This window comes from Pseudochaenichthys georgianus, chromosome 14 (genome assembly GCF_902827115.2).
Source record: "Pseudochaenichthys georgianus chromosome 14, fPseGeo1.2, whole genome shotgun sequence".
In the NCBI taxonomy this organism is placed as follows: Eukaryota; Metazoa; Chordata; class Actinopteri; order Perciformes; family Channichthyidae; genus Pseudochaenichthys; species Pseudochaenichthys georgianus.
The window spans coordinates 25,101,973-25,117,571 of NC_047516.1; the positions used below are offsets into that span (position 1 = coordinate 25,101,973).

Genomic DNA, 15,599 nt, shown 5'->3' on the forward strand with positions numbered 1-15,599 from the left:
GTTATATTTGATCAGGATTTATCCTTTAACGCCCACATAAAATCAATTTCAAGGACCGCCTACTTCCATCTATGTAACATTGCAAAAATCAGGCATATCTTGCCTCAAAACGATGCAGAGATACTAGTCCATGCATTTGTTACTTCAAGGCTGGATTTTTGTAACTCCTTATTATCAGGGTGTACCAAGAAGTCAGTCAAGTCGCTTCAGCTGATTCAAAATGCTGCGGCTCGTGTACTAACCAGAGTTAGGAAAAGGGACCACATTACTCCTGTTCTGGCTGCCTTACACTGGCTCCCTAAAGAACACAGGATAGAATTTAAAATTCTTCTTCTCGCCTACAAAGCCCTCAATGGGCAGGCGCCATCTTACCTTAAAGAACTCATTATACCCTACTCTCCTACTAGGGCATTGCGTTCCAAGAATGCAGGGTTGTTGGTTGTTCCTAGAGTCTCTAAAAGTACAATGGGAGCCAGAGCTTTTTCTTATCAAGCTCCACATTTGTGGAATCAGCTTCCAGTTTGTGTTCGGGCGGCAGACACCCTATCCGTTTTTAAGAGTGCGCTTAAGACCTTCCTTTTTGATAAAGCTTATAGTTAGGGCTGATTAGATTCAGCCCCTAGTTTTGCTGATATAGACTTAGTTTGTCGGGGGACATCTTACTTCTTCCTTCTCTCTGTCTATACCTGTGTACTCTCATGTTCCGATTAACCCAGCTTCCCCAAATTTCTTTCTTTTTGGTGTCTATATAAGCTGGGATCCGGAGTCATGGATGATCCTGCGGTCCTGTGTCCTGGATCGCGAGCCCTGGATCTTGAGTCGTGGCTGTGGTCCTGGATCACAGGTCCTGGATGGATATCCTTGTGGATTCATCTTCCTATTATACACACATGCATTTCCAAACATTTGGACTACCTATGTTGCAAATGTATTATCTTTTCAATTTACACACGGCATCTATTGCACGTCTGTCCGTCCTGGGAGAGGGATCCCTCCTCTGTTGCTCTCCCTGAGGTTTCTCCCATTTTTCCCTTTAAACTGTGGGTTTTCTCCGGAAGTTTTTCCTTGTACGATGTGAGGGTCTAAGGACAGAGGGTGTCGTATTGTCATACTGATATTCTGTACAAACTGTGAAGTCCACTGAGACAAATGTAACATTTGTGATATTGGGCTATATAAATAAACATTGATTGATTGAATAATTCAAATATTAGACCCTCCAGAAAAATGCGATTCTGCGATCGCAGAATTTACCGCATAATCAGCAAAATGGCGCAGATTTTTAAAAGGCCGCATAATCCCCGCATTTATCCACACAAAATTGAGAAAAAAAAAAGTTAACTCGTCTTGACGTGAATTGATGATGATGATGACGCGAGGTCATCAGCTCGCGCATCACAGAAGGTAAACAACACCGTAGAGTGAACGTGTGGAACTCACACGAGAGAGAAAACACCAAGATGAAAAAATCGAATCCATCTAATTTACCGACGAACATTTCTGCTAAGCAGTACTCGATGTCTTGCACGAAAGTGGGGGGAAACTATTCTGCACCCCGTGCAACTGTGTGTTGGAGCATAAGAGAAAATCTACGGTGATGACCCACTTTGATTCATTCAAAGATTCGAAAATGCTTTCTGCTGCTGCGGACAAGAAAGCCAAACAACTCACGTTCACCGAGGCATCGACCTCCAAAACCCTTTCGAGGGCTACAAGAAACGAGGTGAGTAGCCTACAAGATTGAAGCTGGTCAGATAACGAAGTAAATGAAAACAGAATGAGGCGGAGAAGTGTGTGTGTGTGTGTGTGTGTGTGTGTGTGTGTGTGTGTGTGTGTGTGTGTGTGTGTGTGTGTGTGTGTGTGTGTGTGTGTGTGTGTGTGTGTGTGTGTGTGTGTGTGTGTGTGTGTGTGTGTGTGTGTGTGTGTGTGTGTGTGTGTGTGTGATTAAAATAGCCCAATTTCTTTTACAATAAATAAACATTGAATGTGTTTAATTGAATAGTAAAGGGGTTTAACGTTAGTGGCAGGTTGTGTGTGAGAGAATAAATAAATAAGACAGCCCAATATTTATTTTTTCCGCATATTTCGCAACTTTACGCAACTTCCCGCAATTTCACCGCATAAAATCACATAAAACCCCGCATGTTTGATCGCATAATCAAGGATTTTTGCCCGCGTTTTTCTGGAGGGTCTAAAATATACTGGAAATTTGTAAATATGGTTATCGAGATACAAAACAAACTACCTAATATCAGCATATTATATTCTATCTATATATCCTCCAGCCCTATTCCATACGATGACTTGTTGGAAGTTGTGATAACAATATATATAATAACTAAGAAGCATTATCCTATAATATCAATGCATATCCAAAGACAAAGTATGGGTAAAGTTGACTGGAGGGGAAACAGCTCAAAGACACTGTCACAGGAAATGTGTTCCTGGATGACTAATCTTACATAATGTCTTACTTTTGGCCTTTTTTAAATAAAAAACAGCCCCAAATAGAAGATGTTGTTTCTTACACCTCATCTTGAAAGGCCAAGCATGTCATATTCATCTCTTCCTCAGTGACAACTGCTGAAGTGCCCTTGAGCTAAGCACTGACCCGCAGCCACCCCGCTGTAATCACTCAGCACAGCCGTCATCGCAAGGCTGTGGTCGAACAGCGTCAAGGTGTGAGCGTCTAAACCTGTATCTCTCTGCAAATATCCCCAAGGCTGCTCCCCAACTACTACATCACCTCAACAGCATTTTGGCTTTTTCATCAGAGCCAGGCCCTTGATGTACAAGGCGCAATACTGTTCAATTTTCCTATCTTCTCTGCCCTTTTTCTCACCCTATTAGGTTACACAGCAGTCTCTACGGCAGCTGACAGAGTTAGGAGAGCCGCAGCTGATCCGTAAGCGAAAAAGTGCGGCGTGCAGTTGGTGGGAAGAAGGATAACAAATTAATTCTCCAGGCAGAGCTCGGTGCCCTACATGGCAGAGAAGTGACTGGTAGACCAATTATGAAGCCATCTCACACTCCACAGCCCTTCCTATCGAATCCATCACGTTTGTAGAGATGACTACATGGATTACAGCATGTTACAGTTGATGCAGTAGGCTATTTATACATCCAAAGCTGTGGTAGGAAGAATTTACTCCACTGTGCTGCTAGGTTAACCTTTTGTGATCATTTAAATCATTATCAAAAAGTTGATTTGGACCCAGATAACCTTAATTTGCTTCAAAATGGCAATATACTTTAATTATGGCGATAAATGACGTTTAGGACGGCTATTTTTACCTTTCAAATATTCGTCAAAAGCTTTATTATCAAGCTGCAAATGTGAAGCTTACTTTGAGGTTATTTAAGTTATAATTATTTTTTTAATCTAACAATTTGCATGATGGAGCCACAGCTACCAGCACAGTACACTTTGTGATTGGCAACCATTATCTGAAGTCACAGCCAGATCCTACAACAACCAGTGTGTTTGTTTTTCCCTGCAGTAACCTAAAGTGCTGCTCATCAGCATCTCTGGAATTATTGAATTAATCAGTTTACAAAGTCACCGTGTTTGGCCAATTACAGGCCATCATGCTCCATCATCCAGCTGGTGAGTTTGGATGGCATGACTGAGGCGTTTGTGCATTAGAGCTAGGCGCGTGGCAGGTGTCTGATATATTTAGTTTTTAAAAAGCAATCCATTTTATTCCAGACATTATGTAAGATTATTTCAGCTCACACAAATCTGTGTAATTGTTCTACAGGCATGCCAATAATAAGTGCATCACCGTGTGTGTGTGTGTGTGTGTGTGTGTGTGTGTGTGTGTGTGTGTGTGTGTGTGTGTGTGTGTGTGTGTGTGTGTGTGTGTGTGTGTGTGTGTGTGTGTGTGTGTGTGTGTGTGTGTGTGTGTGTGTGTGTGTGTGTGTGTGTGTGTGTGTGTGTGTGTGTGTGTGTGTGTGTGTGTGTGTGTGTGTGTGTGTGTGTGTGTGTGTCATTACTTCCTGGTACAATTTGAAGAATAGAAATTACATCATCAAAACATTCTCATCAACCAGTTAATAAATAGACAGTGCAACTACTCACAGGCGTGTGTGACAGAGAAGCTGTTGGAGGACTCCAGGTTGTCAACATTGTAAATGAGGTTGAAGGGTTTCTCCGTCGCATTTTGGTTGGTGTTATACAGCTGGACAGCGAACCTGAAGGCGCTGTGCTCCTGCACTGTGGAGCGCATGAACAGTCCACCTACAGGAAAGAACATGTCACACAGAACAGCTCTTATTCATTCCCAAAACATACTTTTTACTCATGACCAGGCTTTTTTATAGTGCCGCACAATTACGCAGTCAAAGGCAGATGAATGATGGGTTACATTTAAGAAAAGAAGGCAAGAAATGGGGTGACCACTCACTAAAAAATGCACTGCAGATACTGAAACGATTTCACAATTTGGCTCAACTCTATTTTTACCAAAGCGCCTACAAACCGCGCAGTATCAAACAACCTTCCGCCTGAATGAGAAGTGCACTTGGTAATGGCTTACGCAAATAACAACTGTCCTCTTCAGACAAAGACGGTACTCAGGAGAATCCCATTGAACTTACCAATGCTGATTTGGTTCGGAAACCCTGCCAGCGAGTCCCCCCCAAAATACAAAAAAACAAGCAGTGTCGCTATGGTGCGATGCCACATTTTTCTCCGAGAAGTGAAATGAACTCCTGGTACTGATGTGGCAGAAGGAGAGCAGGCAGCACCATGTACACGGGCTGGTACGCAAAGAAATCCACAAGATGCGGCGGACGGGTCTCTCTCTCACTCACCCACGTTGAATGTGTGCCAGCGCAACTGCAGCACCAGCCTATGCTGCTGCTGCTGGGAAAAAACCTAAAGCCACTGTTTTATCTCAAATATGGTGGTGGCGGAGGAGAGAAAAAATCGGATCTTCTCACTGTGGATAAGGACAACTGAAATGGGCCAGAGAGAGAGAGAAAGATGGAGAGGGAGTGCGCGGGAGGGAAGGAGCGAGAGAGAAAGAGAGAAGAGGGAGGGAGGGGAAGAGAGGGAGGGGGGGCGTTTATCAAACTTGGTCTGACGTTGAATTATAATAAGAGCAGCCTCCCGTCTTCCTCCTCACGTCACTGCAGAGTTGGTGCGCGAGGCGATGTAGCCTCTGCTGGGGTTTTGGTGTGCGTGGCGCAAAGGCAGAGCAGCACACACCAGCATCTTAGTATGGACCAATAGTAGACTGCTGACTTGGGAGTGTGCAATTAGTTTCTTTATGTCCATCTATCCATCTATCCATCTATCTATCTATTTGTTCTCCAATTAGTATTTTCTTCTTCCCTCTCATGCAGCAGTACAACCACTAGTCTAATCTTAGGCTGTCCCCTGCAGGTGTTTGAGTGCAGAGTATTGTGTATGTGGAAATTAATGCACTGGTTTATCACTGGTTGCCAAATGGCCTCACTAATGCTATACTTACTTTTTATCCAAGAACTATCATGCTGTAGGGTTTTCCTCAGTGGAAAACACTGATTTAAAAACAAACCCCAGTGGCACAAATCATTTTTATAATCTATGTGTTCAATTCATAATTGAGATTGTGATAGGGACAGATGACCACCATATGCAACACAACACAGTTAATGTCACTTATAAGAGCCTGTGAATGTCCCTGTTTCCATCTTTACTCACATTTCGTAATGAAATTGCGCATTAGCCAGCACCTCCAGCACCTCCAGCACCTCCATCACCTCACGTGGGGATTTCCAGGTAATCTGTGACCTTAAAACGTACTGATGCCAGACAAACTTGAGCTCTATGAAGAGGTAGATGCTATTCTTCTAAGGCAGTACAGCCTGGTTTGGTTCACAAATTCACAGTTTTTTTTAACCTCTTGGAATTTAGAGCACTGAAGCTGTATTTACTTCAGCCTGAATCAATAGCCTGTAATATGCTGCCTGTTGTAAAAAAAAAAATAGCACCGCCAGAGTAAGTTCACAACAGTTCTTCAGTCTGTGACATTTAATTATGCTTTTTATTATACTTTAGGACACAATTTAAATCACTTTCTGGGCTCCGTGCTGCAGGAATGCAGAGTAATGTGATATGAATAAAGTTATTGAACTACAATTCTTAAAAGACGACCACTGTTGAAGTGTGTTCTTTTTAATCATTCATCCCTTTGAAGACTTTGAAGTTAAATCGCTTTACTCACTTTAGTATTGCTTACTCACTGTGTGCGACTCTTCCATTAGATTAACTGAGTAATACATTATAAATTAGGCTCACTAAGTCTGATTCCTTAGAACAGGGGTTTGTTTGTGTATTATATATTTATATAAATACACAATATGCAGTATGTGTGCCAGAGTTGTAGAAATCATTACAGCTTCCTCTTTGGAGTGCTGCAAAACCAGCACAGCAGAACAGCTACCGAGTCTGCTTATTGATCTGAATGTGATTTAATGGTTGGCATACAACTCTAATCTTTCACAGTAGAACAACTGCACTGTAATTAAGTTCAACTTCAGAAACCAAAACGATGTCTGGATGGTATGACCTTTTTCGCAGACTGTGAGTATGTCGTGTGTAGATATGAGATCCCTGCCACATGAAGAATGATCCAATTAGTTTTGGTTCACTTGAACATAAACTCTCATTGTTTAAATGAAATTCTTGTAATTCGCTAGAGGTGTTGGTTTATAAACGACTGGTAAATAAAAAGTATAGCAGAAAGTACAGACTGTATTAAACTTAAGTATAATGAAAAAAAGTTATTAATGTTTTCTTTTAGCCTTTCTCTTGGCACTACAACTTGCCTAGATAATATAAAAGTGTTAGATTGTTGCAAACCGACTGTATACAGTAGTAACCATCACAACACCGACTCAGATTTACCGTTTTGAGCATCATGACCTAGTTTTTTTCGAAACAGAAAGAGGTTTAAGTACTATCGAACACAAACAAAAAATGTTTAGGCAACCAAATTGTTTAACTAGACTAAAATGTGCAAGCGTTGTGTCTATCACAATGTAGCCATGTCCTATATTATACCTTGCTTTACCGCCTATAATAAGGCCATTATTAACAATCGAACATAATGCTGTATTTAAGAAAAATTGACACTGTCAATTGAGACCATAAGCTTGTCAGGAAATCGTTTACAAACGTGATAAATCAAGTGAGAGGAAGGGTACATTTTCAATTTTCGCAACCAATGGAGTTGCCCAGACTGACCAACTGAAAAAGTGCAGGTTTAAGGCACTTCCACTTTGCCTTCATTTTTCACTCAAAAAACGTGCATAATAGTGTTCCCCAACTATTATCTTCCAAACTCTAATATGACCACCAAATGAATAAAACCCTGATACAGAGACATAACTTTCCTCTGCACATAGCAAACATCATGCATATGAACCATGGTGCTATCATGAAACTATATAACCTTTACCCCAAACATAATTACAATTCCGCCCTCTTTCTGACCCTGTCTCCCTACTCTGATCCTCTTTATACAGTCCCTAACCTGTATGAAATGAGTTGATTTCTCATCATGGCATAATGAAGAGGGAGAATTTGTAATAAACGTATTCCCAAACGCATTAAAAAATAAGGATGATACATTTGACGGTTTTATTATACCTTGCTCTCTTCCTGTTAATAAGTTGGTTTGATGGTAAGGTTTTTACCAGTGTGACTTTGTTGCATGTGATACTCTGTGATCAATAAAAGAAAGTGTCTTTACCCAGCTAAATATCTGACAGCATTTCAATAAATGTTAGAAGTCTTTGGGAGAATCCACGTTACCATCCATCCATCGCCTCCCGAGAACACCTTGGGCCTGCTTCCCACTTTCCAAAATTGAAAATGAGGTCTGCTCGGGGAGTCTCTCACTCTCTGTCTGACACAACCTCCTTAGCACCATTCAATCGACTGTAAATGTCAGCTGGTCTTTCAAGGACTTCCCACGGAGTTTAAGTAAAAATGGCATTTATGAGGTGTTGACCATATGATGGGTACAATTAACAGCACAGTTTTATTCTAAAATAATGATAAAACTCAACCCCCGCACTGATTTAGGTTAGAGTAAAAATAATGTGACACGCAAATCCAACCACAGACATGACAGAACAAAACCTGTCCAATCACTTGTCAATACCGATCTATCAGAGTCTGTGAACCAAACCTTGTTTCATAGCGAGTGCTTGTAATAACCCACAGAACTATGCACACCATTTGTGAGCCTGAGGCAGCAGAGTGGCCTAAATACAGACAGTGTTACACATAGCGTTGTTAACAGAGAGCATGCAGTTACAATCAGACACATCAGACATCCACAGCAATTAAATCATCAAAAAGGGGACAGATTTCAACTCAGCTGTCAGCATTCTTTAGAAAAAAGTATGAAAAATCTTGTCAAACACATGCTAAGATAAAAATGTAAATCCAACAGGCTCCCACATTTGCACTATGTAAGTTTGTACTTTACTAAATGTAATTAAAAGTAATAGTTTTGTAAGTGTATCATAAAGAGGAAGCACTATGCTTTCTTTGTTTGTATTTTTTACCCATTTGGTTAAACACTTTGTTAATTCTTATTATAAATGCCTTAGGGATTGGAACTCTCCTTTGTTTATTTAGTAAAGGTCTCTGTTTTAGCATCTTTACTCATAACTGCACCCTGTGAAATCGGAAGTGAAACACATTAAAGATGACATTAGGGCCAGAGCCTGCTGGGAGAATTACAAAGAGCACAGCAGAAGTGATTCCATGCATATGCAGCCTCATGTTTACTTGGCGAGATAACGTAAATGATCGGTCACAGTGGATAATTGAAGATGAGGGATCCAGTTGTAAACAATGTCTTCAAACTAAACAGTGAACTGTGTAAGTAGAGCCATTATGTATTCGAAGTCGGGGTTCAATAGGTATCAAACACAATCTGATAAAGTGTGATAAGAACGCGTTGCTGTCCCGGAGGCTCAGCAGATTAGACGGCAGAATAATTAGCTGTAATATAAATTATTTCACTCAGCCAACACCATACACACATAGATGACCTGTGTGCAGTGGATTAACTATCCATAATACATTAACCAACACCAAACCCACAGACAGGATGCAGCATGCCTGCCTGGAAAAAGTGGCTCTGGTATTATGTTTTTAACTTGACAAATACAATTGTTAAAATTATATTGCATTTGGTGTTATGGTGCCCAAGGTCAAGGCAAGTAAGTAGCTTAAAGCTTCCCAGAAAGGTCAGGAGATAAAAAGAGCGTGCAGAGTGCTATAAAACGCCATGATAAACCTTTCATGTTTCATTCTCTAAGGCTTCTTGTAAATTGCCCGTATTTATGGCTCAACAGAGGTTCAACTACAGTGAGAGCTCCTAGCCTCTCAACATGCACTTCTTACATTACAGGCTGTCATTTTATTGCTCTTTACTTGGAGATTGTCCGTCTGATACTCCCCTTTCAAATCTTATGTTGTACTTCTCATCATTAGAGGCCATTAAATAGAGGTTTCAGTCCTACACAAACGCCAAGTAAGTGAAGAGCGGACAAACCAGATAATGATAATTTATGTACAGAAGCAGTGAGTTCAACAGTATATGAAAGTGTTAGTGTCGAGTGCTTAACGCAGAAAGAAGCAAACATGCAGTATTTATTTGGAACAGGAATGGATGTGTGTACTGTGGCACCGGTGTATCTGACAGCTCTGAGCCAATTCATAATTTCATTACAGCATGTTCACAGCAGTCTATGTCGCTGTGTTTGACTTAAAGGTGATAACTATGAACCTCAAGGAATGTGCAACTAGGAATATAATAAAAGTGCAAATTATGTAATATGTTTCTAATTTCAGTTCTCTAATACACTCAGTTCAACACTTCTTGAAATAGCAAGTAGACATCCATTAATTTATTGATTCGCTTATCTGGGGTTAGGAGATCTTTTAACAACAAAATAGCTTACAAAATATTACCCTTTTAACAATTTATTTTCAATATTTTATCGGGTCAGAACACCGACCTTGTCAATTGTACTGGAGTAATACAAAAACTGTACAACCTCTTCTCTTCTAGCGCAGGGTCGGCTCTAGAACAAATCGAATGGGGGGGCAATCATTTACCAAGGGGGGGCACACACTGCCGTCAACAACCAACACACAAACACGTAACTTCAATTTCAAAAAACATGCTGTAAAGTCTATTGTCTTTCACACACATTGCAGGGTGTCGTGCTATTTTCTAGCGCACCTATGACCTGTGCATACATGCACGGTTGTGGCATGACCACCAAAACAGAAACATATGGACATAGGCCACCATATAAAAAGTGTGCAAATGTATGTAGTATCCTATCCATGTGAACATGTTTTAGGTGGGGGTGGACCTAACCTCCTCTAGGAGGGTCTGGGGGCATGCTCCCCCGGGAAGATTATTTTTAAAATATTGAAGTTAAATGCATCAATCTGGTGCACTTTGAGAGCTAAATGAAGAGATCTATGGATAGCCTACATCTCTCAGCATCCATATGAAACAGAACTGTACACAGATTTACTTTTTCTTTATGGATATTTTACTAATCACTCCCCTTGTAAACTGTATTCATGTGTTACTATCCTATAGTAGCCTATTTCATACCCGTTTTTCATTTATTCTCTTATTTTTTTAATAACTATAGGCTAATGATCGTATAAATGTGTTCCTCGCAAATACTTGTTTACATAAATGGTGACCAAACCGTTTGAGACCCACTGAGATAACTTACACTAAAGTGAACTATCTAAACACTGAGAGAGTCCTTACCTCACTGAGCTGAGGTTATACGATCCTCTCAGTCTGACAGGAGAGGACTCTCTTCCACCTTGGTGTAGAAACAGCTCTTTATATCCGTTAGCATAGCTAGCTAACCAGATGCTAACAACAACATTCCACGTTACCGCTCCTGCACTCACAAAATGCGATCGTGCCACACACACACAGAGCCGAGCTTGAATGAAACATAGAGACCCAGAAGTAGGCTACTTGTACTGTACTGTATATCATATTATTTTCGATGGCTTTACTGTATAATCAGTGTAACAGATGAACAGATCGCCACCGGGCTTTCATCTAAATACACAGCCACGTAATGATAACAAAACAAAAGTCGGGGGTCATTGCAGGTCAAGCAACACACCAATCAGAGAGCAGCAGTGAGCACACCTCAGGCTGTTTTATATTTGTATTCTTTATTTCTGATATATTTCACACAAAAAACCTTTAGTGGAAACGTTTTCACTTATATGATTAAAAAAAAAAAAAAGTGGCAAGGCTTGCCCACCCTGCGTTGGGGGGGGCACCCGGCATAGTGACTCATTTGGGGGGGCATGGCCCGCGAATGACCCCCCATGACGCCGACCCTGTTCTAGCGACTGTAGCTTTAGTTTGCCACTGCAGGCTTCTTTAACGCTGCCAGGATTATACTAAGGAACTGAAAAGGTCTGGATTGAACTTGGAACAGTTGGAGCCTTATGGCGCATTTCTACTGCAGGGCCTCGCACGGCTTAGTATGGTATAGTTAGGCCTTGGTAGGCCAGGCTCACTTTATGCTGCGTTTCCATTACAGTTTAGGAACTGGGGCAGTAACTATAGTAACGCAGTGTAGCGTGACGTCATCTTCAATGCGAAACACAAAACCAACATCAGCCGTTAGCTGTTAGCACTCAGAGTTTACAGCTCCTCATATCTGTTCAGAAACTAGATCAAAGTTAAACAAGTACAAACCACAGACTGTCTGTGTCATGGCGAATACAGTCGCTGGTTTATTTATGTCTGTATAGGCCGTTGTTGTGAGTGTGGACCAGGGCCGGCCCTAGACTTTTGTGCACACGAAAAAAAGGGGGAAATCGTGTTGGTGAACACGAATCAATAGATTAAAAATCGTGTTGGTGAACACGAAATGCCATGAGACTGGGTTGTATATGCAGACCAACATGTGTGTACTTTTTGTAAAATGTATTTTATTGGATTTCTTTTTCAATTTTGGTCAGGAGACAAATAAGTGACTTAAATCAATATATATATATATATATATATATATATATATATATCCAGTGTGTGTGCCAAAACTGTAGTTTAAACTACAGCCTTGCTACTGTGGCATCTCTGTGAGGCTGTGAAGCTAAATGCTAATGTCAGTGTGCTAACATGCACACGATGACTATGCGAACATGCTGTTTGTCAGGTATATTATAAACAATATTCTCCATCTTAGATAAGCGTGTTAGCATGCCAAGATGTGCTAATTAGCTTCACAGTTGAGCTAAGGAAATGTCGTTAGTTTTGCATGTTTCTGATCATAAAAAATTGTGTACCTCCTTGTGTCACTTGAACTGTGATATTAGGTTATTATGCTGCATGTGTGCAAAAAACTGTTGGCCCAAAATGAATTTCTTGTTTAATTGTTTTATTTGTGCCTTGTTGTGAAAGCCCTTTGAGCTGCACCTGGTGTATGAAAAGTGTTATACAAATAAAGCTTTATTATCATGGCACTAAAAATAAAGTCAGGGTACATTAAGTCAGAAATCATTTAGACATCAGTCATACATTGACTCAGACTTGAAATTCCACCCATAGAGCCATGTAGTTAGCATAGCTGAAATAAAAAAAGCCAATAACGAAGACAACTAATGGATTTGGCCATATTAAGAGCAATTAAATTGTGTGTCGATCATTGACCAGCAGTGGAAGATGCTAATCATTGGACACAGTGTTCATCACGGTTCATGGAAATAATGAAAAAGCTAAAGTGTGTAAATCTATACTGCAAAGATAATGATAAAGCTCTAAGCACCACTGCTCAGTGATTTAGTGACAAGTTAAATACAGTAAATGATAAGCCTTGCAGCATCTGATATTTAAGAAGTGTGTTACATTTGAAATGGTGGAAGACGAAGGGCTGTTAAGGGTTTTATTACTCTGTGGGGGAGGTGGAGCAAGACCCCACTGTGGTCTCTGGAATGTGGGGGGGATGTGTGCATGTGTGGAGGCTGCAGACATAGGAGACAGTGAAATGTCAGAGGTGTTTGTTTGAGATGACCGGAAAAGATGACCAGTTAAACTCCACCCCTTCCTGTTTCTGTTGGGATTAAAGCCTATTCAGCCTTTTGCTCTCTCTCTCTTCTCGCGCCGCTCGGACTGGAAGGTCGTGGCGGCCTGTGGGCAGGGGCCAGGAGTGGGCCTACTCCTGACATTATGCATATGATATGATATGGTTTTGTATGGTAATGTGTTGATTGTATTGCATTGTTATATTACCATTAAATAGATTATTGTTAAACGGTTAATTGTATGCTCTGGATTCCTTCTGTAAGAATAACCAGCTTGTTTAGGGACGTGCGGAGATTTGAAAAAGCGGACTAGTTGTCCACTCAAATCTCCATCAAATGGTGACCCGACGTGTCTGAATAAACAGAGCTGTGGAAGGATTCAGGCGACCGGAATGTGTCGGGAACAAACACTTTTAGACACCTCAGACAAATAAGCAGGGCCCTGCCACTACAAATAAGGTAACAAAACTGTAGGATTGTCTGTAGGCGTTTCACAGTGTTTTTGAAGTTTAAATGGAATATACAATGCATATTTTTACTATGTTAGGAAAGTTATATAAAACACGTGAACGTTGATCGCAAGGTAGACAGAGAGTCCTGCGTGACGAGATATGAGGCGGTTTGGCGTGGATCTCAGGTAGTTTATTCCTGAGTGGCGTGGAAACGGTGCAGTTCGTGGGTTGGGAGGTGAAATTCCTACACGACGAAGCCTGGAAATTCGATATTTCAGATCGAGTCGCCGTTTAAAACTGAGGTTCAATAGCAGACTGAGGCCATAAGCTAAAGTGCCAGCGGTTTGCTATTTGTTCAATTCAGGGGAGAGAACGCAAACGTCACCGTAATGGTGACGGGACCGGCTCTCGTTTCCCTTGTCTGTAAAAATTTATTTGAAAGGCTGACGTAAAATCAAGCTGGACAAACTGTACGGGGAATAAATCTGTGTGATTTTTACCTAAAATACTTGTGTGAGCACAGACAATGCACTCAGAAGAGTGAAGCTCATTTGTGCTCTGCTGCTGCCATCTAGTGGCTGAAAGGGGGGGAAGCACGTTAACGACGACAATAGACAAGTGAACACATATTAATTAAGTCAGATAAATAAAAGCGAAGTAACATAGATTGATTTTAAGTGGAATCAAACAGGGAGCTAAAGAAAAGGCTTGTATATTTAAATAAATAAGCTGTCTGTAGGTTGTCATTGTTGATTAGTAAAGACCTTGTTTTATGTTGGTACGTGTAATGGTACAAGAGCAAGCTATTCATCACAATTGTATTTTTAGGTTATGAATAAAACAAAAAGTAGTAGCCTAAGTGATAAGCAGAAGGGTTTTTGGACGCTTCTCAGTATATGACAGGGGTGCTTATGCCCGCTTCGGTTTTCAATGTGCGCCATCACGTTAAAACAGAGGATTGGTGGCATTTTCAGTTCATTGCTTGCTTCCACACGCCTTCCCCCTCCTTGTCTCTTTCACGACTATAGTTAATGCATTAGAACGATTGTTAACTTGCTGTGTTTCTAGAAATCTAACTCACTGTTCCGGAACGGCCTTTCAAAATAAAAGCCAAAGGCCGCTGTTCGCCAGAGATGCCTTCACAATAAAACAGTAATTTGCTTAACAATATATTTAACTTTAAATATTGATTTTAATTCATTACAGATCTAACCTGCTTGTAACACAACTTAGATAATAGAATAAGCAAGTGGTTAAAGGGGGTTTCCTGTCTGGCTCATTTGATTTAGAACTGAAGTAAGGAAGAATAGTGTTTTATGAGAACTGTCATTCCTCATGGTTTCTAAAGATAAAAAGAGATTTTACAATGTGGTTTTACTACTTTTAATGGAGTAAAGAATCTTGGTAGACTACTGCCATTGATTTGTTTTAACATTCACATGTTCCAGCATTCCTGACCATATAGACACTCAGCCGTTTTATTTTGTAACCCGTTGGGAGAGAGATTTAAATTGAGTTTTACTCAGTAGAATGGCTGTGATTGCAGCAGCATTGGATAGTTCTGCACCACCTTTTGGGTTCTCTGAATCAGTGTGTTGGTGAAGAGTTGCTCACTGCGAACAGAAGAAGTGTGCAAAGAATGCATCTCTGAGGAGATATTGACATTATGTTTGTGCCTCGTTGTCAAGGCAACAGTGGTGTGAAGAGGTACTGCGATTTTGGGGGATTTCTGCAGTACAGAGGACAATGTGTGTCTGCCTTCCCTCATCTCAAAGCCAGGGAGAGTTTCCTTGGAGCCCACTGACCAGGGCCGGTCCTAGCTTTTTTGGGGACCCTGCCACTGACGACAGCTGCAGAGGACAACGCATCACTGACTGTGCTCATTATGACAAGATCTTGAGACATGCTTGTCTCAGATTGTTCTGGAGGAATGATGCAATGATTTTACAGCATAATTGTGCAAGAGTTTCCCGGTTGGTGGTGTAGTAACCTTAATGCTTAGTGTTTAGATAAGAGGCTGCTTGTTTAAATGATGGTCTGGAATGCTGAAAAGG

At 40.9% G+C, this 15,599-nt stretch overlaps 1 protein-coding gene across 3 annotated transcripts in view; it reads right to left on the minus strand.

Moving 5' to 3' along the window:
- Positions 1-5,010, minus strand: part of LOC117458409 (glutamate receptor 3-like) — a 102,607-nt gene extending 97,597 nt beyond the window's left edge. For all 3 annotated transcript variants that reach the window (XM_034098857.2, XM_034098856.2, XM_034098859.2), the window contains exons 1-2: positions 4,600-5,010; positions 4,082-4,240 (exon numbers count right to left, since the gene is read on the minus strand). In XM_034098857.2, coding sequence (XP_033954748.1) covers positions 4,082-4,240; positions 4,600-4,687 — 247 coding nt within the window. In that variant the 5' untranslated portion in view covers positions 4,688-5,010. The remainder of the gene's footprint in view (positions 1-4,081; positions 4,241-4,599) is intronic.
- Between the last annotated feature and the right edge of the window lie 10,589 nt (positions 5,011-15,599).